General features: G+C 41.3%; 1 protein-coding gene across 1 annotated transcript; it reads left to right on the top strand.

Moving 5' to 3' along the window:
* Positions 1 to 300: 300 nt before the first annotated feature.
* tmem164 (transmembrane protein 164) lies at positions 301 to 27,451 on the top strand. The gene is made up of 6 exons (XM_075486324.1): positions 301 to 1,138; positions 19,004 to 19,053; positions 22,139 to 22,205; positions 23,228 to 23,306; positions 24,896 to 24,996; positions 25,938 to 27,451. Exons 1-6 carry the CDS (start codon positions 701 to 703, stop codon positions 26,142 to 26,144), a joined length of 942 nt encoding a protein of 313 aa, XP_075342439.1. The 5' UTR covers positions 301 to 700; the 3' UTR covers positions 26,145 to 27,451.
* The last annotated feature ends 273 nt before the right edge of the window (positions 27,452 to 27,724 follow it).

Raw genomic sequence — 27,724 nt, forward strand, 5'->3', positions numbered from 1 at the left:
CCAAAAGCTGGTTAAAAAGTATCTGCAAGTATCACCAGTACTTAGATAGTCATACTCTTATCGACATCTCACATTAGGCTATTGTACAGTAGTCAGCAGCATAAATACCTCCACTTTGCTGAGACTGTACAAGTCTGAATTCATAAATCAGACTGTACAAGTCTGAATATACTTAATCAAGTGTAAGTTCAATTAACTTATTTCACGGGTGGTGAACAATTTTCTTGAGAATTTCCCTTTGAGTTGCCTGCGAGACAAAAGCTGGGGTAAAAAGATCCTGCACCATCTCTGTCTCAAGGCTAGAAAGCTAAGCTAGCTACCTATCCGGTGTCGGTGCTATTGCCCACACATGCTAACTCAACCTCCAGCAAACTGCTTTCGCTTATGATATGATTAAGAGCTTGTAAACAGTGTGCTTTCTTGCTTGAAATGACCCCAACTCCTCTTTGACTGCACCCGTTAGCCAGCGTGGTTTGCAAGCGTTTGAGGGACGTGGAAGAAGAGGGAGGCTTGTTGCTGCCCCCAAACACCAGCTCCGGGTAGTCTTGACAACAGCTGCCTCCTGTCGCGAGCTGAAGTTCCTCCTCCGTCTGCGGATGAGGTAGTTCGGCAGTTCGACAGTTTAGCTAGCTAAAAGGCGGTGGATACATGTCTGTTTCTGAACCACGAGGCGAACGACGACAGGAAAATCTCGCAGTTCATGTTTCGTCAAGAAGTCAGTGTGACGTCTTTTATTCCATCTTGTTCGTATCTTTTCCAACACGAGAAGAGGAATATGTCCAGGTATAACATATACAGCTTGCTGGACTGGATCTACGGCGGGGTGGACCCGAAGTTTGAGGGCAACGGGGGCCCCGAGTGTGCCGCCTTCATCGCGCCCCAGCAGCGCATCAGTGAGAGTCTGATCATCGTCCTCATCTCCCTGGTGGAGATTGGTGTTGCACTGAGCAAAATTAACCTCTCCAAAGAGCTCAGAGGGGTCGGGAAAGACAACACAAAGGCAAAAGAGGACAGTCTGGGCAAGAACCTGTTGCTGGTTGCCCTTTGCATGACTTTTGGAGTGGAGGTTGGGTTCAAGTTCGCGACCAAGACTGTGATATATCTTCTGAATCCCTGCCATGTCGTGACCATGGTCCAGGTAAGGAAGACCCTGCAGGGCAATACCTGATGTGTGATGGGTTATTAACGTGAAAAAAACTGCCAACTAATTTAAACTGAAGGTCTTAATTTACTTTTTCATTCAAACAGACTAAGTGACAAAGTTTACAGATTGTGTGTTGTAACATGTGCATTATGTGTTCAAGTACTTCTGAACTCACCGGTCTTCAGTACCAAGAAAACACAGTGGTTGGTATTTTACAACGTGAGTTACATAATTACTTTGTTCCCTCGAGATAGGCCTCAACACAACCTCAAACAATACTGAACATGCTTGTTGTGTTTGACGTTGAATCTACACTTTACACAGTCCTGGCTTAGATTCAGTATTATTTCATTTGCTAACTCAGACAATGGTTGAGTCCAAGCCTTAACGTTTCTACCTACAAAAGGGGAAAACATTTGCATTTAACTATCCGGCACATCAACATGCTTAAAAGCCTGAGGGAGGAACAAATGAACAACAACAAGAAGCAAAGAGGGAAAATGCAAGCTTTGAAGTTCGTTTCAGAGTCTTTATTCAAAATCTTGTTTGTTTGCATTTTTAAAGTTGGAACGAGGCTGAAATGAAGATTGATGTAGCTTCTCAAGCCCTTAAAATGTGCAACAGGGCTGGTCGTCATCTGATTTCAACCCTTGAGATTATTTACGACTTAAAGAAGCATTGTTACAAACAGCTTTAAAACCACTAAGAGATCACATGGATAGTTATAAGTTTGAATCACAATATTTGAGTCGGTGAGGACTTCATTTTGAAATGTGTTTTGTATATTTGAATCTCAAGTTGTACAATGACTGCATGTTTTTCCTTTACACATCCTGGTTTTCTGACCTACGTGGCACATGATCGCATGCAACAGGACACAGCAGGCTGCTTGCTAATGTATCTGTCATGCAGATGAAATACAGAGGATGAGTAACAAATAATAGTGAGTTGGTCGTGCTGCACGACAGCCAATGGTCACTGATGGTTTACAGGATGGTAGCGTGAGTCCATTAATGTATGATGAAAAGGTTAAGAGGTGTTCTTCACCCTCGCAGAGACATGAGTGTGATCAGACGAGGAAAATTAACTAAATAGTTGTAAAAAGAAGTTGCACAACTTTTAAAATAAGCTAACAGGACGTAGTTGTTTTCATCGGGAGGGCTCCATGTGTTATTTTATTGCAGGTTAAGAACAGGGGCGTGCTGGAGCAAGATGTGTGCAGCTCAGTGATGTTTGTAGCCCTGCAGCAACATCGCTTGGATCTCGCTTGGCAGTGGTAATTGTGTTGAGGATTTTTGTGTCTGCCTGACACTGACTCATATTATGATCTGCAGCTCCCAGATATTGGATCCACATCATGGATGGGTGTGGCTGGTGCATTTTAATCTCTTTCAGACCCGATAGAAATCAGCAGATGAAAACAGCAATGAAGGACTGCAAAGATCTGCCCAGTAACAGTTCCTCTTGTCCTCTCTGGCAAAGATAAGAGTCCAGAAAATAAGTTTTATCAGACATTTGATCAGGTGAAAAATGGGGTTTCCTGTAAACTTTCCCATGATGCCTGGGGAGAAGTGCAGAGTCTAGTGTTGCTGTAGCTCACGCAGCTTAGTACACTCCTTAAAACCTGTCTGCAAGACAGCAGTGGCTTATATGGATGAATCCCACATAGTTCATCCAGGACTGAGAATCAGTGGTGTTATTTCTAAATGAACAGTATGCTGATGTGTAATGCTGGTCAGACTGTGCTGCGTACTGAAAAAAATGAGTGGAAAATTGATGGTCTGCATCAGTTATAACATTCTCGCACATATCAGAAACAGCAGGCAAGCAAGCATCGTTCAATACAAGGTGAGACTGTCCCACGGGGTGAGCTAAGCATTCAAAGAGAGATGACCGGATCTTTCAAACCTGACAACACAAATACCTGGTATGTTTCCACCAGATAGCACAAGAGGAGTCGCACTGAGACGTGTCCCACGGACACGCCTGGATGATCAGTTTACCGTCACGCATTACCACGTGAGTCCAGCTGATATGGGTCCTTAAACAAACAAATCACGCGCAGATGACATGCATGTGTGGATGTCATGCAAGCCAGCATACAGAGGGCTTGGTTTAACTCTTTATGGGTATGATAAGAAAGGCCACATGAACTTTCTTGATTATCTTTTCAGTAATTTTCTTCCTAAATCCATGCTCAGCGATGATGTGCAACACAGGGATAATTTGAGTTTGGCCTGGACTTAAAAAGGTTTTATTGTTGGTTAATGTTCTTTCTTTATGCCTTATCTAATCTCCATAACTAAAACGGTTGTGACACTGAGCTACGATTCATTCTGTGAATGGTTCAATTTGTCATTAGTGTGTAAATATTGTCCATCATTATTGCTCTTAAGGTATAAAGGTTAAAGGATTGTAATGTCTGCAGAGTAGCATTGATGTGCCGTCTAAAAGACAAAAATGACCTTTTTATACGTCCTGCCGGGTGAGACGCGCCCAACCCTCGTATCTCCACATCAACTAATCTTCGATCCTGTGTTGATCTCACCAGGGTTTCCTGCATGGCTGAACATACAGATCGTTTAAAATGAACTGTTAGCAGATAGGCTGATGATACATTTTTCCACACACTACAGGAAATTTGAACTCCTCCCTCCGTGGAACAGGCCTCAGGAATTTCTGCAGCAGCTTTGAAAGGACAAGCAAAGGATGAGGGCTTGTCAAAAAGCTTCATGCTTTTTTCAAGTCACAAACCTTTCATTATCAACTTAACAGACGATATAAGCTTGTTTGTTGATTATAGCCTCATTCGTTATATCAGCTGTAGCAGCCGGCAGAAGAGATTGTTGACTCAGTGGTTCAGATAAGGCTGATAGCGCCACACTTTATGACTCCACTTGTTGAAAGGAAGCGTGACTTATCAGCTATTAGCTCTGGCAATCTATAAATAATTTGTCCTTTTGTAAATAAAAAAAGAAATAAAAAGTTCCAGCTCCACTCTTATTTTTAGAGAAAGTGATTATTATTTAAGCATAACTGATACAATTCTACTACATTTGTGGCTACTGTGATGACGCTAATCTTTTGATTTGAAAGGGTTCATGACAGGTATCTCTAAAGAAATTGTCCTTGAGTGTGAGTGTGGTTGTTCTCTGTGTGGCCCTGTGATGGACTGGCGGCCTGTCCAGGGTGTACCCCGCCTCTCGCGCAATGACTGCTGGGATCGGCTCCAGCTAGTGCTGGGCGGTATACCGGTTCACACCGAATACCGGTTTATAATTTCGTTATGATATGAATTTTTAATATACCGCCATACCGGTGTATTTGATTACACAACGGGGGGGAACGCTGCGTCGCGCGACATTGTTTGAGACGGGACCCTTTTCAGTGTTGCGCTTCTAAACAGCATGTTTACTGTCTATGGGTGCGCGGTGGTAATAAGCACTTGCGTTACACGAAGGTGAAGGTGGATAGCAGTGTTTCCCACACATAGACTAATTCGTGGCTGTGCGCCACAGATTCAACACCGGCCGCCACATATTGCGTTTCGTTATTATTATTATTTTTAACGCTATTTAAAAAAATACTCGTATTCGTTAAGCTGCATTTCCTTTCCCTGCTCTCCCTCCGTCTCTCTGTCAGTCACGCGTCTCTCTCACATAGCCTACTCACACACACACACACACACACACACACACACACAGCCACACAGCCGCTCCCCTCCGTGCACACCGCGTGTGTCTCCATCAGCGTGATCATGCCTGGAAGCTTGCTAGCTTCAGCGTCGCGTTAGATTAGCTCAACCGAAAGAAGACGGCTGGCGAAATTCACTAAAGGTCGGTATCACATGCAACTTTATAAAATCACACATTAAAAAGTCCTATAAAAATATTTTATATTCTTAATACAATGTTGTCCCGTCCCGACCCGACCCATAGCAAACAAGCGAGTTAATTAGTCGCAAGTTTGCCGTTAAAAAAAAAAAAAATGTTGTTGGGTTGTCGAGGTCTAAACACTAGCAGCTGTGAATCAAATAAAGTAGTTTTTTTAAACTCTTACACTGAATGTTTGCTGCTTCAATCCAGATGAGGATTGAAAAATATTTTCCGCGATTGAAAAAGAGACGTGTTGAGGATGAGGACCAGCCTGAACTGGAGGTATCAGTCTGAAACAGAGCTGAACAGTCCGACCAGTGTAATTAGCTATGTTATTAATTTGTTTACAATGAAGATGTGAATATTAATACAATAAAGTTCTGTGTGACCAATTATTAACGAAGGAATTATTTTGAAGAATTTTTATTTTTATTTTTAATTCTGTTCTCAATCTGTAGAAAATGCTGTGAACACCTAATTATGCATGAAAAAAAAATACAGTGATATACCGTGAAAAAATACCGTGATATGTATTTTTGGTCATACCGCCCAGCATTAGCTCCAGCCCCACCGCGACCCGACCGAAAGATTCAGCAGGTATAGAAAATGGATGGATGGGTGGGTTCATGACAGTTTGGTGAGCGTGTCCTCGAATGACTGCTGGCTTTGTCGCCGTCCTCACCTGGGACATCAAAAAAAAGACACAGCTGCTTCCACGCAACTCTTATATTTTCAGCGTACTAAAAGGCGAAGCAGAATAGCAACAGGAAACAATAAAGATGGTGGGATTAAACTTTCAGCCTGCTCCATCTCCAGATAAGATTGTTTTTTTTTCGCTGTAGAGTAGAGAGAAGCATCCATTAAAGTTAATTGTGTTTTTGTAATGATGCAACAACAGCATGCAGCCCGCTTTGATCATCCTAAATGCAATCATGCTTTTTACTGTTTTTGTGTGTGTGTGGCTGCAGACGCTTCAGTAGAGTGATGACAAAGCTGGTCGACCCCTGAAAAGGTGACTGAGAACAATTGAAACTTTTGCCTGTTGACGATAGTAGTGAGTCTTAATTTCATATCCCACAGATTATGTTGGTAAATCAATAAAGGTGCTCTACAATCTCTCCAAAGCCATGGGTTTTTTTTCTTTCCTTTATGCGATGCAGCTTTTAGCATTTAGCTTTGGGGGGTGGAGCTGCACATAGACAGCACAGAGATGACCCAGTCCCAGTTAAAGTGAAGGGTAATGTTTTTTCCGAAGATAATGAGTGTGCTGATCACTGTAAGTCCAATTAGAAATACATTTAAAGCCCGGTACACTGTGGGAGCTTTGTTCTTGTAGCTATAAATGCGCTGGAGGTTAATTGAGTTATTGACTGAAGTGTTTCCAGCACTGCAACATTGTGCACTGAAAAAGTGTTCAAGACATTGTGGCTCTGACATGTAAATATAGCCAAATTTAAGTTACTTGAATGGTGATTTTTGTCAGATGAGGCTGCAGTTATAAAACCAGGATTTTATTAGAGTGGAGTGACAGCCTGGAACAACTTTAAGCAATCGCTAGTCTTACGGTGCGTTCAGACCGGAATCTTTCGCGCGACGTGATTACATATAAAGTCAATGCAAAGACGCTAATAGACGCGGATTTGAGCCGGCGGCGCGAATGAGGCGAATACCGCCGCGCGAGTGACAAGATGCAAATTCGCGCGAGTTCAGAAAATCCAACTGCCGAAATATTCACGTTACGACAGCCTATCAGCGTTGAGATTCTGGACGACAGTGACGTGGAGACAGATGGACAGGCGCTCCGCAGCTGAAATGGAGTCGTGTCTGGGTCAGTGACATCACCCGGAGGTGATTCATCCTCCCGAGCAGGTCATCAAACTGGGTCCTGGTGAGCCTGAAATACCGCTGGAAGCGGCCGTCCTCCAGACGCAACTCCTGGAGAAGGGGGTGAAATTCTCTGAGCTGAATGCACCTCCGGGTGATGTCACTGACCCAGACACGACGGCGTGTGCATTTCCAACGAATCTCGGACTGCCACAGCAAGTACAAGGACGCGATGGTACTTATATCAGCCATGGTTGATGAGAGAATGAAATGGATAGCCCCTTGAGCGAAAATTCGCTCGTTGTTTACTCGCGTGAATAAGGCGAGTAAATTCAACTACACCCGCGGCCAAACTCGCGCGAGTAACGCGGTGCGTCGCGTCCGGTCTGAACGCACCGTTAAAGAGCTGCTTTCCAGTCACAAGTTCTAACACGTTTAGCTGTCTAACTAAAGAAAAATTGAAGATGTGAATGAGAGCAGCTTTACTGGGAATTTGGATGAATTGATCCACACTTCCACTTTGCTGTTTTTACAGAAAGACTACAAAAGGATGGAACTCTGTTGGTCAGTGGCGTGTCAGTCCCTTCAAGAAATCAAACTAAAACCAAGTAGAGCACAGATGTTAATGATCATTTAAAATGGTAGAGGGTGTAGGGAGTTTGTGTATATATATGGTGCAATCCATCCGTGAATCCTGGATGGTCGCAGCTGGTGAGTGTGGTGGAAGATCTTCATCACAGGCTTCAGGCCAGGGGCTGAGACAGCTGTCCTCCGAGGTTTCTGCTGCGTTGTGTCATCTCTTCCTCCTGTTGTAAGTGAGCTTGTTTGTCTTGTCCATGGCAGAAGGAGCAGAGTTTCTTTCCCAACTTGTTCAGGTAAATTCCACCTGCCTTCAAAAAAGCTGTCTGCAGTCACAGAAAAGGCTGAAATTGTCCATAAAATGTAACGAACGGGCTGTGAGAGTCATGTCTTCAGTGCCATCGGTCCGCTGAATCTTTCAACTGCTCCTCTGTTGTCAAGTCTGAGATTGTGTCCTCAGGAATGCAAGTGCTGCTTACATCTTTTATAGCAACATCTCACACAGTCAGAGTCTGAGGCCCAGTCTATAGCTTTTTACTGTCTCATTTCCTCTCACACCTCACCCTGTTCCCCAGGTCATCAGGCAAGAGCTCAGGGTCCTGTATAAGTAGGGTAAACGTGTTCTCTCCCAGCATAGTTATTCCTTAATAGTCTGATGTTTTTATCCGCTGCTGGGTTTCTCTGAGGCATGAGGTTGAGGAGGTGTTCTATCTGGATAGTAGTGCAGATCACCAGGTGGCAACATACATCTCAGAGTGCTGAGCTCTGTGTTGAGAGAGTTCCAAGGAAAAGTACCACTTGAAGATTGCTTTTATCTTTACCACATGTGTCTCATGTTTCATGGTAATCCTGCTGGTGCTAACAAGCTTGCTCTTGTCTGTAAGTCTTAGATAAAAAAGTTAAGTGGTCTCCCTTCCACACAGCACATTTACCTCAGCGTTTGCCCCTAAACCTTTGAAATTTAGTTTTGAGCTCCACAATCTTCTGCTGAAGTGTGTTGTGGAGAAGGGAGGAATCTTGCTCTTATTAAGTGTGCAGTTCCCAGTCACTATAAATGAGGCATCTGCTGTGTGAAGGCCACACTCATGTAGGATTGAGGTAATAAAAGAAAATGAAGAATGTTGCTTTATCTACAAAAAGCAGATAAGTCCCAGTGATTTGTATGGATCCAGAGGTTACTACTAATAGAATCATTTAAAAGAAAAAGGAGAAAAATCAACAGAAAATGGTAAGCTGTATCAGGAAGCAGCAGGAACAGTGTCAGTCTTTTTTTGATATCCTTTTTGACAACTGATGAACCTCCTGTGTGGTCAGAAAAAGTAGGACAACACAGATTACAGCTTTTATAATATCCGAGTCTGAACGTCGTGCAAAAACACAGTAAAGTTAAGTTTATGTCTGCCCTTATCGATGAATTAGCAGACAAATATCTAACCTCTAAGAAAGCAAGAATCCCTCTGAAATTATGGTTGTTCTTCTGTTTAAGAAATGATGCCTTTCAGTTCAAATGTCACGGCTGCACAGTAAGACTTTATTCACTCACCGTTTTCCCTCCCAGTGCAGCAAGCGTGAAACTTTTGCCGTTTGGGTGCTAATGGGTGAGTCGAGCCGGCTGTTGCAACAATCTGTCATCATCCAAAATGAATGAAATTAGCTGTTTGTTTTTTTTTGTTTTTTTTTATAGAGTTCGCCAAGCAAAAGTCAGCTAAGCCTGCTTTTATAACATTATTTGTTTGTACTGCAACAGATATTTAGCCTCAGTGTTGGATGGGCTGTGTGACAGGGAAGCAGAGACACTCGTGCGAGGACTGTCAGATACATAGCATATCTGGAATTTAAGCCCATGCTGCAGAGACAGATGTTTCAACATATTACTGGCGTATCCCTCCATACTTAAAATCATTATAATTCCACCGTCATTACAGTTTTCATCTTTCTTTGTGGAATGAAACTGCTCCGGGGCAGTTTTTCCCCTCAATGACTTTATGTTTGCAGTTTCCAGCTGTACAGACACATGCATCCAACATCATTGGCATTGAGACAATCAGTTTAACGATTTTCTTCAAGTGAAAGCATGTACAATCCCTTTCTAATCTGTTTTTTTTTTTTTTTTTTTTAAATATAAAATTTAACAGTACTTTCATAAATGATAACATTGACTGTGCGATGATTTTCCAAAACTACATTAGGTTACCGGACATTCTCTTAATCTCACTCAAACAGACCTCCAAAAAAAAGTATTTCAGGTTGTTGGACTGAGCTTTTTATGTACACCCAAAATACTTAACGCCCCACTTCAGCCGTCATAAATACTGAATGAGAATAACTCCTCTAAGATACACCTGTTTGTCATAACAGATAAGCACCTCGGCAGGTGAATTTGTGCCAGAAGCGCTTCTGCTCCAGCTAAGCAGTGACCAGTTCTAATGTTGGTGTAGTTCAGGCATATATTTGTGTTATAACTATGTTCAATAAAGCTCAGTTAAAAAAAAAAAGAAAGAAATTCAGCCGTAACAACTGTGAACCATGGTTTCTTAATTCTTAAGAAATTGGAAGGAATCACAAGTTTTTCTGCATGTTGAAGCATCACAAGGGTGATGTTTTGAACAATCCAGGAGCTGCTCACTTCGGGAGCTGGCTGGCTCAGCTCTCCCAGAGGTAATACGGCAGCATGGTTGCCAGAATTAGCGGCAGAGGGTTGACGTTCAGGGGATGTTTTTAGAGCAGAGGAGATTGAAGGTGCATCAGTCTGACATTTGTGTTAAGCGTTTCACTGCATGCCTAGTTTTCAAGTAGTCGGGGATAACTCTGTGCATATCTATATTCAAAGCTCTACTCTTGGTCTATAGACAGCAGTGGATTACACTTTGGTCCTGCTCTCTAAATAAGATTGTGACTTCACGGGGCAGCTTCCCGCACAGGAACTGATCCTAATTCTAGACTGAAGAGTCTGTCACATTAGATTTGCTCTTTTTTTTTTTTGTTTTGTTTTTTAAATTTCATCTTCTCCTACTTGTAACATGCTTACTTTGACCACAGTATGTTTAACCGAGCCCAAACACATAAAAGATTATGCGACAGTCCAAAGTTTTGCTGTGTAAAAACAAGCAGCACCCATCAGAATGTCCTTATAAGCTAAAACAGTCACTGTTAGAACCCAGCAGTGTATAGCTGTCATTACCATGAAAGTAAACAGAAAGACTTTCACTGTGGCATTTTTCTAGTAACTTCCTTTTAATAATGCAAATTTTTTTGTGCTTTGCCACTCACATCTTTCCTGCCTCTCTAAAGGTAACAAGCTGTTACCAAATTTAGACACTTGGCCTCTGTTCGCGAGAACAGCAACAGTGCCATTCTGAATAAAGCTGTGATAGGCTGCTGCTGTAAATACACACTGACAAAGTAACTAAACCTCTTTATCTTTTAAGCCTTAACATTAGCTTAGCCACTTGGATTGAGTGTTGCAAGTCTTTCTCTGAGGAACAACTTTTGAATTCATAATGCCCAGAAACCCAGAATTTAATAACTCTCTGACCAACTTTAGGAGCTGCTGGTGTCACCTATCACAAGCTTTCAATCCCGCCCAGACAGTTAGATAATGTAGGTAGTCCATTAAGCCTTTTTAAGCCAAATGAATGAAGTGGAGGTTTAATTTTTCCCTATTTTTATTCCGAGCAGCAGCTACATTGTTGGTTCTCAATTACTTAAAAAATTGTCGTTACACTGAAGAAATCTGAATGGTGGCAAGTTGTCTTGACAACAACTGAGTGTGAGGACTTATGTCATGATTGCTTGATTATGTATTACTCAATGTTTCACTCATAATGGATTTTTAATTTTTTAAACTGATTATTGCTATTGTTATATTGTTCTCGGTTTGATATGACTTAAAAAAAAAAAAGGATCCATATGACAAAGTTTTACTGTGAACAGAAGCCAGTGAGGATGCTTCTCCCAAAGAAAACCCATTCTGCTGTGATAGGTCAGTTCCAGCATTGCATTGGATACGAAGTTAATAAGCGACCCCTAGTGCAGGATGAGTCATTAACATCTTGGTTTACATGACGTGACAAACTCTAAGGGCCCTTGCAGACCAAACCAACGACGGCAGTACACACTTCTGCGCTTCCTCAGGACACCCAGCATCTGGGAAAAGAAACAGACTGTGAACACACTGCAAAGGTGACCCTCAGCTGCCAACTAAAACTTACAGTCTACGCCCTCATTAGAGCACGTAACGTAACGTAACGTAACGTAACGTAACGTAACGTAACGTTGCAGAATGGAGCAGGACTGAATAAATAAGCAAAACATCATTAGTTCAGTTTTTAGTATCCAACATAATTCTAGTTGGGTGTGTTTTAATGGGTTTAGGTTAAGAAAAAAAAAACTGTTTGAATTCAAACCAACACAGATATGTGTTAGCCCGATTCTTCATATTGGAAGCCCAAGAACCAGTTGGAGCAGTCTTAAGTTAAACAAAGTGTTTATTGGAGGTCACAAGTCAAGTATCAGCGCTGGACTCAGAGAGACAGTTTCCCGCATGAAATCCGTCCGACCAAGTCCCGAGATCCGGAAACATTTCATATTTATGTTCACCCTTATCTCAGAGGTTGCACCTACATTTGACAACGCATCATTGAATATTTACTCAATATGGGTGAGCAGGCCATCCACCGTCTTCGTCATGTTCTTTGGATGTGATAAGCGATGTGTGTGTGTGTGTGTTGTTGTTTCAGGCGTGCATCTACTGCACCAGACCTATCTGTCCTAAGAGACACTTTATCTGACCCAGTTATTTTATCCCGCTACGTCATCTTAAAGTGTTGGACATACATTGCGTTGTATGAGCAGAGTGTACCGTACAAACTAGGAACATAGATTATCTAGAGAACTACAGAATATGAATACATAAAGTCTAAGAATAAAGCCAATTTATAACATATGGATGGTTTTGTACACGTATGATTTACATGGTATTGAAGCTTCGTGTATCAAAAAGTACGACACAGCACAGTTTCGTGCACTGTTGAGTCGAGCTCCAGTTACAACTCGACTTGGCCATTTAACTGGACCGCTGTCCTTGTCCAACTTGTATTTCTTAAAGCTACACACAATTGTCTCGACAGTACAAAGCATCGTAAAAAGAAACGGTTCCTCCCAACAAAATGGTGTTGAAGTAAGTTTTCTTCGGTGGAACCCGGTAGACAGCAAATGCTATAAACTGATTCTTTGTACATATTTCTACATATAAACAACTAACCACATGTTTATCATGGCTGCCAAATCATGTCAACTTTAAAATGAGGTCGGAGTGTCATATTCTGTATTGTAACCTAGCAGGGCCCCAAACTGCAAGTCCGCGGCCACTTTAAGGTGCAGTACAACCAGAGAGGAGATTTTTTTGTCATCATTAGGTAAGCGTCTATGTGTAAGCTGTTCTTCTTTGCGTTTATATCAGCAGCAAGCAAGTCTTCATTGCACAGGCATCTGGAAATAATAAATATAATAAACAATTCTAATGCGTTAGCAAAAACTTTTCTATCAGGAGTATTCCATCATTTTGCTCGGAACAGAACCTCTTTCCGAGAGAGTTAGACCTTCATAACTCACTGATTTTAACTCTGCAAATGAGCACATTTTTTAAAACTATAAGTGTCACGCCTCTACGTGTGTGCAAGGACTACATGTATAAATATTTCTTGATATTATTCTGTGTGAATGTGGCCCCGACCCCATCTTCTGTGTGGAAAACTACATGTGGTTTGAGCAGTGTCAAGGCCCTGCTCACCCATAAGTGCCATCATAACACATAATAATAAATAACAAAGCTACAAAAAATTTCTAACATCTTGAAACTCAAACAGTGCATAAGGCAATTAACATTACCAGCAGGCTCGTCCACCGTTTGCAGCGAATAGGAGCGAAAACCCGATGGCTGAACCGGGAAAAATTCCCCTATGGCCCCGTTTCCACTTGGCGACCGACCACCTCATTACCTTTCAAAGTCTAAGGTCCCGCTCCAAACAGCCGAGTCACCCCACTGGCAATGGTTATACTAATGATTGGTTGATTTATACCCACAAAATGATTAATCAGCTTAATGATTACATGAAATACAACAGATGAACCAATACAATTTTTTACGATGTCCACGTGACGAGTCGTGTGGTCTCTTCTGGTCCAATCCTGTCACTGCTTGGTGCTCGTTTCTCCTCATGGCTGAACATTAGTTCAGCATTCTGACCCGGACCTAATCTTGGAAGGAGAGGTCACCAGTACGTCACTTCCTGAGGGATCTTCAGCATCCCTTTTCCCTAACTAATCTTGTTTTTAGGACAATTTCAAGAGAGAATTTCCGCTGTGTTATGTTGACAGTGCTTGAAGATTGTGTGCTTGTTCAACCATCATCTTGGCATGATGGGCACGGCCTTCCAGAATTTCAGATGGACTCCTTGTCCGTTGCTTGGCTGTGAGTCCTGTAGTGGTTCTGAATCTGTGGATTAATAATTAGTCGGGGAACAAATCATGCAGCACACCAGAGCAATTTTCATTTGCCCTGTATCTTATACTCAGGACATGTCTTTCTTGTCCTCACTAGTGGGCACAGGTTCAATCCTAGTGCCCAATTCATCATTTCTCTTATGTCCCCCAAACCAAAACCAAAACAACCAAATAAAATCATAAAATAAAATAAAGTAAAATAAAATAACCCAAAACAAAACAACTGGCCAGTTGATATAACCCTTGTGTGCTCATATGACTCAATGCTGTGCAGCATTACTGCAGAATTCAGTACCATCAATTTCCTTTTGCTGTGGAAAAAACTTCAAATCATTTAGAGAACACATCACCACAGCGACACAACATAAGACAACACATAACAAAGACAAAAGAAGACAAAAACACACAGAATTTTGTTGGGAAAACTTGAGAAGTAATTAATTGCCGAACTGCTCCTCTGCAGTTTCTGCTCCTGTGTTGCTCTCTGCTGCAGGACAGAAATGTTTGTGGTTAGATTTTATATTGGGAGCAGCACAGCATGAAGAAAGCAGCCATTTCTTCTCAAAGACTAACTGATTTACTTGTTTAGGATAAATATGGTCTGTCCTCTCTTAATTCAGCTCAGCGTGTTAAGATACAATTTCAGCATAATCAGTTTAAAGGTGGGGTAGGGGATCTTTTTCTGGAACATTTTTTTACATATTGCTTGAAATACTCTTCACACCCCCATTGCAACCAATTAATTAAAAGTTTTGACACAAATATGAAAAGTTTTAGTGGCCTCTAGAACGTACAATCTAGGAAAAACACTATCCAATCATACTGAACGGACCATTAACGATGATTGGATTCTGATGCGTCTATCAAACTGCAATCTGCTCCTCCCTCCCCTCCTTCCCCCTGTGCGCGTACCCTGCTCCGTGAACGAATTACGCGTCCAGAAGCTTGGAAGGAAGCTAAACTAGAGCCAGCTTGGCTAGCACCTAGCATTATTAAACGTATAGTTATCATATACTAAATACTAAATATGTCAACGATCGATGCTTGCTGTCAGAACAGCGCTCGTGCACCTTCGTGCTCGTGCGCGTTCATGTACTCTAGAGGCGTGCCTTCGGGGGGAAAGTGAAGAAAAGGGTTGGGACTTTTTACCGGTGTATTTTCAAAATGCAGCTTCGCTGGACTCAAAATCCAGGATCTCCTACCCTACCTTTAATTATCACTTGTTACTTGCTACTAAATTTTCTTAAATTCTTACCAGTGGCTGTGTTTTGTGATGCTGAGCCGTCCACAAACAGTTCAGGATCAGCATTAAGTTTTTTCCGGCTCCAGTTGAATCAGAAACATTGCCTATTGAGCTTTTAATGTTTGACTCTCCCACCCCAGGCGGAGAATGAAAATGAGCATTGCAGTGATTGTAACCATTGATGTTACTGCCACTGTGGTACTACAGTCTAATCTCCAACGCAGTGTTTTCTTACTGTTTTCATCGTCAGTGGTCTGTTCAGAGTTTTAGTCGCAGTGATGCAGTCTTTGTCAGTAGGTGAGGTTCCTCAGTCAGTGTTCTTTCGGTGGGATCTGGAGCATGAGTACAGTGAGTCTTGTGGCTCCAGTTACTCAGTCTGTCTCTTATCAACCATACCTTTACACAATCCGATGTAGCTTCAGCTACCTTGTTTGGTCTCCCGTCCACAGAGGAGAGGACCAGTTACGTTTGTTGACTTTCTTTAGGACCCAGTTTCCTACTTACACAGGTGAAGTATGGCGGTCCTGTTCCTTAGTGAGTATTTCTGTAACCTGTTGAGATATACTCATCACTGTGTTATTGAGTTGTTTCACTTATTCACACAAGTTTTCATACTGTCGTAGAACAGGGGGTGAGCCTGTTGGTGCAGTAGTAAATGGACAGAGTCTTTTCTCCCTGTCCAGGCCTCATGTGGGACAACCTGACAACATTCATGGTGGCATCTGGAGTAAATCTCAGGTTAAATAACATCATAGGGAGAGCTTCAGCTCAAGTTAACTTTGTGTCTGCACAGAGTTTGTTGGGCCTTTTTGATGGTTCTTATTTGCTCTATCCACTCGTCCTTGTGAAGCTGGGGGATAGACTTCACCGAGCTTATGTCCAGTTCCAAACATCTGTTCCATTTCTCTTAGTTCTTCATAAGAGAAGTGAGCACCATTGTCTGATCTTATCACTTTTGGTACCCCAAATATTGGAATAATTTCTCTTGTAATCCATTTAATGACTTATTTCTCTTTTTCATTGTCTTGCCTTTCAGTTGGAGCAGCTGCTTCTTGAGTTGATGTAGGTGTTTAACAGGGCGCCGGCTGAGGTCACAAAAACTTTTCTTAGAAACGGATTAATCTTCCTTTTCCAATCAGAGCGGCTCAGACCTCTAATTATTTTAAATGTTCTAAAATTCTCATTTTGTTACTATGGTTGAGTGGCAACAGAATTTTATTTCTATTTCACCCATTCTATCCAATGCTATACTGTTTAATTCACTTATCATTTATCTGCAGGGTTAGAAACTGCTAATCGTGTTGATATATTGTTTCTCTTGTATGGCTCTCTGGTCACTGTGGCTGTTTTTGAATGCGTCATAAAAACAAAATGTTATGAATCAGTCTCACTGCAGCTGTCTTTAAATGTCTGTCAGAGTTTTCCTCTTTAAAGGGATAATCCGGAGTAAAATGCACTTTAGATCAATTTACGGGATGTTGGAAGTACATACGTTGAGTTGACATCAAAATCATGTCATTCGGATGTGTTTTGAGAATTTTGATTTGACCGTTTTTAGCCAAAAGTCGTTAGCCTGGAAGTGAATGGGGCAAATCATGTCACCGCTACAAAACGCTATTTTTATACCTCTTCTACAACTCCAAACGACATAACACTTACGTGGTAGTGAGTAGAGGGTCCCTAAAGCCAAACCGAAGTGTCCCGAGGTCTTCATGTGGTCGGATATAGAGTCCAGAATTAATTTAATCAAGCCAGTACCTTACCTGTCGTGCCAAAAAGTGATTGTCTGCCAGAATCTGATTTGCCGCCGCGGGAGCGCGCACAGCAGCCCGTTGAGCGGTAGCGAGAAACCGTCTGCTTTTCTCTGGATTAAGCGATCATACTATGCAGATACACACAACTGCATTGTAATGTAGACCTAATTATAGCTTTGAAAGTTTGACATTCATCACGTAAAGAAAATTACGTGATAGACATGTATCTGTGCTCGGTATATCTGATGACTTTGTAGAGCCCTGTCTTTGGAAATTAGACTGTAATGAATATGATTTAGTCTATTGGTGGATTTTCAATATATGATGGAATTTCAAGATATGATAACTTTTGCAAAGATCCTCGTGACTGCATTGTTTTTTATCTGATCTGGGCCCTTCATAGTATTTGCTTCCCATATTTGGATGCGTTTTGCAGTTATCAATCAGTTTTCACCTGCCAAAAACTGATTGAAGGCCAAATACAGTTAATGAAAGGTGATTTCTGCCTAAATGTGACTTGATCTCATTCAAGAGCTTCATAATATAAACACTAGAGCTCACAGGACAGCTTGGATTTCTTTTAAAGGACCATTACAACACAAAATGGGCAATCCTTACATTTCTGGCCTTCTGACTTAATATAGCAGGCCGTATGATACTAGATCTACAACTTGAACTATTTTAAACCACTCAGAGGTGAGAAAAAAACTGCTTTCTTCTTATTTATGATGACATTCAAAATGTCTTGAGCTAACAAACACTGCCCTCTTTACATACTTTTAAAGGTGAATTGAGAATTGTCCTGAAGGAAACCTGTTGCTGTCATATGGTTTAATTACTGGACGGTGTCATTTAATTGTACAAACATTCATAAAGGTCTTTTATTCAAAGCGGTTCTGTGAAAGTCTTTTTTATTTATTTATTTTTTTATGCTCCCATCTTGAGCAGGACTTCCTGGAACAGCCTTCCTTGTTAAATGAAATAAAAGTCTTTACAAGCATCCATTGTGAGCAGTCCGGCGGCCGCCATATGGCCAGAATCCAATCTTCGTCAGAATTTGCCATTGTCAGCAGGTTGCCTGCTTAAATGCTATTTCTTTTATTGCGGGGAATTTTTAAATCAGAAACGCAGAGAAAGCAGAGGAGAAGGGTGGACACGCCGCTTGAAACAAGTGACCAGTTTGCAGACTTATCCCAGAAGTGCAAATCCGTTGAGTCGGACATCTGATAGCCGTAATCCATCTAAGGAAACTGCAGCGGCTGACCCTACCCATCAGCTTTGGCAGGCATATTGTGTTTTAAGACACAAATTCCATATTTCTTGTGTTACTCTGATAACTTTCGTGTGTTGGTTTGCTCATTTTCTCTGTGGGGATTGGGTAACAAAGTCTGGATAAGATTTAAGACGTATAGAGTGAAAAAAGTGTGACATTACAATCGGCTCAGGAGGTGTGCAGCAGATCAGTTCTGAGGTTTATTCCGGAAAACTAATGAAAAAATCGTGGCCAAATGCTGTTTTTGTAATTCTTTCTCCAGCTTTGAAGCAAACTTTTTTTTTTTTTCTGTCTGTCAGATGTTGTTTTGAAGCAATCCATGTTTTCACTATGCGCCCTCAGTCACAGTGCAAATAACAGATCGTAACCACTGTTTTCATTGAAGAAATCAGCCTCCGTGTTGATGCAAAGCATTTTCTACAATGGGTATGAGTAGAAAATCATTCCACGCTGGCGTCCCGTGTTTTTAAACCAAATATTATCAGCTGTGAAAACACACATGCTTTATAAATAATTTTGTTGAATTGAATCGGGTTACTTCACATGATGGATTCTTTCCTCTTTATCACTTCATTCAAGTTCCGATCGAAATCAGAAGGTCAGATGTATTAGTCTTATGCCTGTGGTATGTTCTGTTCATGGCCTCTGCTCATATTTTACGAGTAAGCAGTTGTTAAAGTGGTTATTTTATTTATTTACTGGCATCACCTACAGCTGGAAGCTCCAAAAGCCCTCAGGCTGATATAATGACTGTATGAGTTCTGTATAATGATTTGGTTTGTCATCTCTCTGCGGTTCCTTCAACAGATCTTCCTGCTGGCCTGCCCGCCATGTAAAACAGCGATGGTTGTGTTTAGGTGAGTGCATTTACCTCTGCTTTGTGTCTGTACTTATGTCCTGTTGACCTGAACAATGTTTGTTTGGCAACATATATCTCAAGCGATGCCAAAGTTTCTAGTGTTAACCATAAAACTACATCTCAGTGTCATGAATTATTAAGTCGTCTTCCCTCGCTATAAACCTGCCAGAGGAGCTTGTCATGAAGGCAGATCTTGAATCTAAGATGAAGTGAAGGACAGACAAATTTAAATTTATTCAAATGGATTTTTATTTCCACTTAGAAGCGATTGTTGTTGTCATTGATAGTAATAATTTGTGGGCTTCTGCAGAGTAAACTGAGCTTTTGTAGAGAATTATTCCAATGCCTTTGTTTGGGTTTAGAGTCTCCTCTCCTCTACATCTCCTCTGCTCCGGGAAATAAATTATTCATGGACATTTTCACCTGTAGGGTCATGATCTGAGACTTACTCAGAAATTATTAATACAAACAGGATTTGCACAGAGAACGACTGCAGTGTCTGGTTTGGTGTTTGCTCACAACAAGTCACACCTGCACAATATGTCTGCTTCTTTTTGCTTGGCGCTCACCAATATTTCAAACTTGCCCACTGACATGAATGCCAGAAATGTTTCGGTTTCAGACAGATTCTGATATGTTTTGCTTCAAACCTCTGCTCCTCAGTAAAAGCCTTTATGAGTTCCACCGGTTGATAACTTTAAATGTGAAGGCTCAAAAGCTGGAGATGTTTTCTCTGCATCGGCAGTAACGTGATGCATGTAAAGTTCTGATAAATCTGTGTTCGAGTGAGCAGTCAAATTATTGGAAATGCTCAAGACTGTATACTGCATTATTTCCTTAAGCACCGGAAACGGTTAAAACACAACACTCGCCTTTTCTGTGCTTTTTGGACCAGGACGGTTGCAGTCTGACTGTTTAACTAATGGGTCACAACAACAGCCATCTACAAGACTGTTTACAAAAAAAGACTAAAAAACGTAACCATATAATAACCAGACTGGAATTTAAATTGAGGCAATAATATCACATGCACAAAACTTTTATTTTTGTTTATTCAAACAAAAGGTTTACAAAGGTCAAAGGTTAGAGGGGAAGAAATGACTTTTGCATATAATGTCACATATTTTGGTGTTAATTGCTCAGATTTTTAACTGTGGCAGAGCTGTGCATACAGTCCTGATTTAAGTTGGCAATGGATGGCACTGCAGACGTTAGACCAGTTTACGTAAAGGAAAGAATATCTGGGCTCCAAAGTTGCTGCTCAAACATATCTGACATTCACTTTTCACCTTTGTTTTCTTATCTTAGTCATACGTTGGCTTTGTTATTCACACCAAGATGTAATCGATTCTAAATAAAGGATTTATTTAAAGTTCACTGACACGTGTGAGGCTGCACGTACAGATGTGGAAATGTAAAGATTTTGGTGTAATTATTCCCAGATTAATACATGAAAAGAAATGTGTGTTCAGGTCATGGCATGAATATTATTTATGTCAGAGACCAATTATGTTTTATATGAAGGGAATTACTGTGCACAGTGCAAAGGTGGCTGATGATCCACAAATGTGGTGAATTTGAGTTTGACTCAAGTGGTCTCTAAAGAAGTCCAGAGGCTTCCTGGAGTGACAGCTGAGCTTATTTGAAGTGACATTATGACAGTGCTGCTGTTTTTTCCAATGACCTTAGCTGTCACAACAGTTATTTTGGCTCATTTGACAAAAAGAGCAGCACGTGTGTGAAAGTGTGTAGGTCAACACTTCTGGGCCTTAAGTATGTGTGCCTGTGCCTTTTAAATTGGGTCGTCATCAAGAGAAAGCCGTTTCCTTGTGTTGAGTGCGTAAAAGTCAAATAAGCAAGTTTGACCCTGCAGGAGTAGACAGAATGTGTGGCTGAAATATATTCGCATATTTTCTAATGAAGACACATTTCTCCGAATCATAACAGCAACTTTGTTTGTTTTTAAACTAGGGCTGGGCGAGTTAACTCGTTATTATCGCGTTAACTCATTAATTATTTAACGCCGATAAATACTTTATCGTGCATTAGCGCAGGTTTTATTTATTTAAAAAAAATAATAATAAATTGGGGGGCTTTTGTGCCTTTAATGGATAGGAAAGTTCAGAGAGACAGGAAGCAGGGGGCAGAGAGAGGGGGAACGACACGCAGCACAGGGCCGTCCAATGTGAAACTCGAACCGGGGCCAGCTGCAGCGAGGACTATAGCCTCTGTACATGGGGCGCCTGCTCAACCCACCACGCCACGGACCACCCTTGTTTTATTATTGTAAAAGTCTGTTGCTGTCTGCTGCGGAACCGGAAAAGAAAGTAATCGGCGTATCCACCAAACATGGAGAAGGGTACGGAAGTTTTACTGGGCCATTTCCATTTTAAAGTTCTTCCAGACGGCGGAGTCGACAGAACCAAAGTCATCTGTAAACACTGCCAAGTTGAATTGTCTCATCACCGTAGTAGTTCCAGTCTAAAATATCACTTAAAGGTAAAACACACAACTGATAGCAGCAAGTCATTCAACGAAACAGACAGTGGTGGGAGGCTTCTACATAAAAATGCTGATGTTAAAAGTGTGTTTGCACAACAAATGTTATGGCACTTTCATTCATATGGCAGCACATTTAATATAAAACTAAATGCTAAAAGCTATACACTACTTTTGAATTCATCTTTGGATTTTGCGTACACATGCGATTAATCGTGATTAATCAGGGAAATCATGTGATTAATTAGATTAATATTTTAATCGTTGCCCAGCCCTATTTTAAACGACTCACAGGATAATGTGAAAAACATCTCTGACCACCTGACTTTAACGACCAACTCTTCCTTAAGGAGCTTACCCTGCCAAAGAATAAGAGGCAGCTGCTGCTAACGGCGTCAGCGAGCGCTCTGATTGGTTTTCACTGTCCTCCACCTGTTCCACTGAATGATTCGACCTAATATGTCGGCTGTATTATGATGCATGACATGTGGAAATTATTGGTAAAATTCCCTGGGAGTCACAGACAGATTTTTCACGTCCACTGTCCTGGTCACTGGCTTGATTTTTGCCTTGCGTGTTTTCAGGCTGCAGGTCCATATGTTGAATGGAGCACTACTGGCTTTGATGTTCCCTGTAGTCAACACCAGACTGGTAAGTAACCCATCATCGTCAGATCTCATTCACAGGTGCAAGCCTTTGTTCTGTTTCATAGCTTTCCAAGGGATAGATGTCTTCCTTCATTCACTCATTCATTCATATGTTTTACTCACGACTGCTGAACAGGAGGGTGCGTGTTATCCCTTAGCACTGATTTTAGCTCTTTCTTGTTGAGAATCATTTAAAATGTCTTCTTGTTCAATGAAAATAGAACCAGTCCTTACAGTAGATGAACATCCAGCCAGTGGCTGTTGGAAAAGTCTTCGTTGATACATGAGACCAAATTGTATGAATAATGATAATGTGATGCTTGGGAGAGAATTAGCCCGTTTCGTGCTGCTGTTTCCATTTTGGAGAGGCCAGATATAAGTCTTGACTTTAATCTTATTGAAATGTTGTAGAAAGAAAGCGTTACGAATTACTTTCTGAGCATGGCTTGTTATTTCAAAGTAAAGGAAATCTGAGTGAATCAGATCAGGTAGCATGAAATCTTTGTAAAGGCTCTTGTGGTGACTGCTGGTGAGGACCTGACCCATTATTTAGCACATTGACTTCAAAGTAAAGTCGCATTTCGACAGTTTCAGCTCTTGAATGGATGGAAAGTTGTAACATGATCTCCATGCAGGTCCAATGCCATTAACTTGGAACAGTTCTCACCTCGGTAAAGCAAATGTGTGCAAATGTCTGATCTGTACTTCCCTCTCCGATGTTTATCTCAAATGAGGAAGTATGCCTTCACGGAACTGTTAACATTGCGTTGCTGTTAGTTTCCTTCTTTCTTTTAAACGGCTGATTTACATCAGATCCTCAGGAGCTTTTTTTAAAGTATTGTTACACATTTACAGACGAGCTTCCAACTTATTGTGAACAAACACTTTCCATCATTCATCTTTTTGTTTACGTTATTATAACTAACTACAACCAGTCGCATACTTGTGAGACAGACCTGTTTGCTTTGTCTCGCCTGTCTCATGTGTTGTAAGGATCAGAAATGGTTTGTTGTGTTTATTTTGCAGCTTCCATTTGAGAAGGAGATCTACTACATCCAGCACTCAATGCTGTACTTGGTACCGCTCTACCTTTTCAGGAAAGGAGGTAGGTTGTCCAAATTCACACAATCAGTGCAGTTCCATGCGCAGTTCACTCAAACTGTGGTTAGATACGGTTGGAGTTCAACCTGGTCATTTATTTAGACCACTGTCTTTGTCCCCATATAAATGCATTATTAACAGACAGCTTTAACGCTCTGTACATTTTGTACGTTTACTATTTTTACAAAATGGCACACGTTATCCCTTTTGGTTATTTTTTGCTCTTCTTCTCCTGATAACCTGCTGTTGTTTCGAGGTTAAAGCTGAGGACGGGAACGATGGAGCGTGTGCAGAGCGCCCAAGACAATTTGAGCATATGCATTCAGGAGTAAATCGAGCTCCGTCCACAGTATGTTGGTGTGTTAGTGCGGCTTTGAGAGATTCGGTTTTCACATGATTTCGGTCAAACTAACATTTTTACATCCATTTTTAAAGTCTGACTGACGTAATAATTTTTCTTTCCAGTGTCACATACACACGCTGAATTATTTACTTTTCAAATTGTGGCTAAGCAAAGTCATAATACCATGTCAGTATTTCTCCACGGGTGGATGCACTTTTTGTTTGCCTGTGACATTAGCGATACTGCAGGTACCCGCTGTTTTTCCTGTGTACCATTATGTGGATTCACGTCAGCGTTTTGTTTTTTTCTAACTTTTTCCACATGCATACAAGCAACCGAGGAAGAAATGGAAAAACACTCGGACTGAGACGAGAGCTTTTATATGATTTTCTTTTACGTTGTGTCAAGGGAATGGATTCTGCTTCTCCTGTTGTCATAGCTACGGGATGCAGGGGCCACTCTGCTCATATAATACAGCTGTGAAGTTGCAGTGCAAAGATCATAAGCTTCTGGGGTAAAGCAAAGCTCACTTTGCTCGCAGGTATGAAACAACAGCACCTCCAGCTCTGCAGCTGCAGTGCTGTCCTGCTTGTTGGGAAGCATCTCTGTGTGTCATGCACCTGGATTACATGCCAATCAAATTCTGGATTATTTTTTTTTCTTTAGTATTTCCAAGAAAATGCTTTCACCACATCCCTTTGACAATAATACAAGAACATATTGGAGGAGAAAAGTGAATAATGTTGAAATGCAAAGCTTGAAAAGACCAAAAAATTTAGACTGATCTGAGTCTTATGATTGTGATAATTAGTCAAATCGACCACTTAAAGTGGTAGAAGCAGTAATCAAAACTCTTGAGGCCTTAATTGCCTCATTGTTCTTTTGCACTGTGACACTGGAACCCGACCAAAAGCAATATTAATTTCACCATCGAGGCTGCTCCGATGTGAGCGCGTTGTTTGAGGCCCTCCCCTCAGGTATTACTCTAACAAATGCCACCAGTAGAGAAACAGGAAAGGGTGGTGTGACACACACACACACACACACGCACATCCAGCTAATCTTTTTTCTGTATGTGTGATGTGTTTGCTTAAATAACTTGTTGCACACACATGCCAACAGGGAAGTGTACAGAAATATAACTTGGTCCTTCAGTATGCGTATTAAACAGGCCACATGTGACACATTTCATGCATGTGCTCTCTCTCTCTGTGTCTGCAAACATATAAACTTTGTGGATCTTTTTTCAGGTGCGTACAAGCCTGAGCCTTTGGGAGACATGTGGTGGGCACTGCTTGCCACGGGCATCCTGTTCCTCTACCATTTCCTCTTCTTGCAGGTCCTTGGCCTGGTAAGATAGTGCCCTCTGCTGGGCAATATGTGATATTTCAGTATGCAACACACATCACTTTTATCTCTGGTATCATTCCCAGAGATGAATGAAGTCAGACTTAGAGTTAATGTCAACAGCACTTTCAAAGGCTTTACAACCATGAAGCTTATAATGAACATTTTTGTTGTCATTTCAGAGATTTTGTTAAAAAGAAAATAAAAACTGAAACTAAATAACTAAATGCTTTGTCATTTGGAAATGGTCAATTTCAAGAGATTTGCGTAAATGAAACCGAGATGAATTTGTAACAGAGCAACAGCCCGAGGAGAGTTTTGAGTGTTCTTCTCTCACCGAACTAAAGGCAGAAGTAAGAAAACAAGTGCAGTAAACGCATGCTGAAGCAAGAACTCGTTTGCATTGGGTGACCTAGACCTCAGGGAGTCACTGCAAAACATGTGCCACAAACTATAAGAGTTCACATAAGTGAATCATGTTGGGCCGAATACCAGTTAATTAGCTTTTTTTTTTTTTTACATTAATATATATGCACAAAGGCCAAATTACAGCTGCTTGATTGCACAATTAGTCATCATGGTGCACAGATTAATCTGTAAATATCGCACATCATAAACAAACCTCAGAACGTTTAGCTTTAAGATATTCCAAAGCATTTTTTTTTTTTATCCCACCCTCCTCAGCTATAAAGCCAATGAAGCAATGAATAAAAGATCAGCAAAAATCTGCAGCGATAACGAGATGTGAACCACTCAGCAGTCGCATAATAAGTTGTAGAGGACTCATCCTTGATTCCATTTACAGGAAGTCAAGAAATCCAGGGAAATTAATGATTCATGAGGACAAGCACAGTGAAGTCAACCATGACATTTACTAAAACCCCAATCAACTGAAACATCAAACTAGGTCTCACGTCTACTCAACCTGTCTCCGTTCCCCTCCAGGCGACAGAGGTCAACCTGAACAACATGCTGTGCCCGGCCGTGTCTGATCCTTTTTATGGGCCTTGGTATCGGGTGTGGGCAACGGGCCACCAGACCCTGCTGACCCTCATGCACGGAAAGGTCCTCACGCTCCTCTCGCAACACTCTGGCTCCGCATGCAGATCCCTACTGGACACACTCCGACTGCGCAGCAAGAAAGTCGACTGAATGTTCACGCCTCGCTTCTCACTCTGAATGCCTGCTCTTACCATTGAGATTTTTCTTTTTCTTTTTTTAAATCAACATTTTAATGCATCTTTAAAGACTTAACCTCCGTTCCATTGAAACAAGGAAGTATTTCAGGGCCAGTGAATCAACGTGTCATTCTCGTCGTGTTGTAGTCGGCTCGCATACATGATTGCATGCACATATGTAACATGCATTTTAAGGCCTGAAGTTAGAGTCGTGCAGCTGGCCAGGTTTGGTTGGAATACAATTCAGAGACGTGTGTGTGTGAGTGAGTTAGCGTGAGATTTCTCAAGCTGCCTTTTTGTTGCTGTATACTTTTTGAGGACGGAAAATAGGAGTCACCCAAAATGTCACTGCTGGTCTGCAGCTGTTGCACCTTCGGTTCTTAATGTGCTAGTGATGCTTGTTCGTATGTTAGTGGGTAAGGCTGCCTTTTGGGGTTTTTTTTTTTTTTTTTTTTTTGTCTCAAGTGCGCTTCGAAGCAAATTGCAAATGTGAGCTGTTGTAAAATGTTACCGCTTGTTTATAGTGTGAGGATGTGTATGATCTCCTCTCAATGTTGTCACGACTGAAACTTTCTGGCGTTCCTCTGTTCCCACTTTACTACACTCGTGTGCAGGTTAGGATGCATTTTTGTGAGTGGCTTCTTCTGCCTTTCTGTCCCCACGTTGTTCAGAGCATTCTGGTTGTGATAATCAGGGGAAATGAGGGTGTTTTACATGTTGTGAGTCAAAGCGGCGAATGACGATTCGTGGATCTACACTGGATTACATAATTACCTCTGCCAGGCAGGTTGCATCTTTTATTGCGTCTGTCGTTTTATCGTTCTGTTGGACCTTTGGCGGACGTAACCTTTAGTACATGTAGAGTAAATATGTTGCTCGGCAACATGGAACGGTTCTTGACAAAATGTGTATCCGGGCTGGAATCGTGCACCTTGACACTTGAAAAGAACTTGTTGCTCTGTCATCAAGTTCATCTCTCAAAGCATTTTGAATTCACTCCAGTTCAACTGTAATAGGTCACACTCTTAAAAATGCATTCAGTGATCGGAGTGAAATCCCTTCCGGTCATCTGTGGATTTCTCATCCAAAGGAATGTATTAACAAAGGCTGATAATTGGAAGATTTCAGTCATGGGTCTATATCATTTCAAGTATGAGGTGTACGTAGCATATTCTATATTTCACAATAAAAAAAAAAAAGGGAGAAGAGAAACTTTTGTATTTCTATCAGTTTCAGTATATGTGCTGTATTGACAATAAAAGGGATTTCAGTTGACCAAAATTCTCATTGTGTTTTGGGCATTTCTTTTCCAATGAAAATGTATTTTTCAACTAATGTTTTGTAAAATCCTCAAATCTGTGAATTTTCTTAAGGCAACGGTATGCTCCAGTCATGTGGAAAAAGAGGCTTTACGTATAGGTGCCATGTTAAAAATGACCTGGTCTTTACAAAGGCTTAGAAACTTTAAAGATAACCTCAGATGAGCGACAACACATGACACGTTCCACTGTGTCAGTCTGGGACAACTAATCACACCCTAACTGCTTTCATAGG

Source organism: Odontesthes bonariensis, chromosome 16, assembly GCF_027942865.1.
Source record: "Odontesthes bonariensis isolate fOdoBon6 chromosome 16, fOdoBon6.hap1, whole genome shotgun sequence".
Classification (NCBI taxonomy): Eukaryota; Metazoa; Chordata; class Actinopteri; order Atheriniformes; family Atherinopsidae; genus Odontesthes; species Odontesthes bonariensis.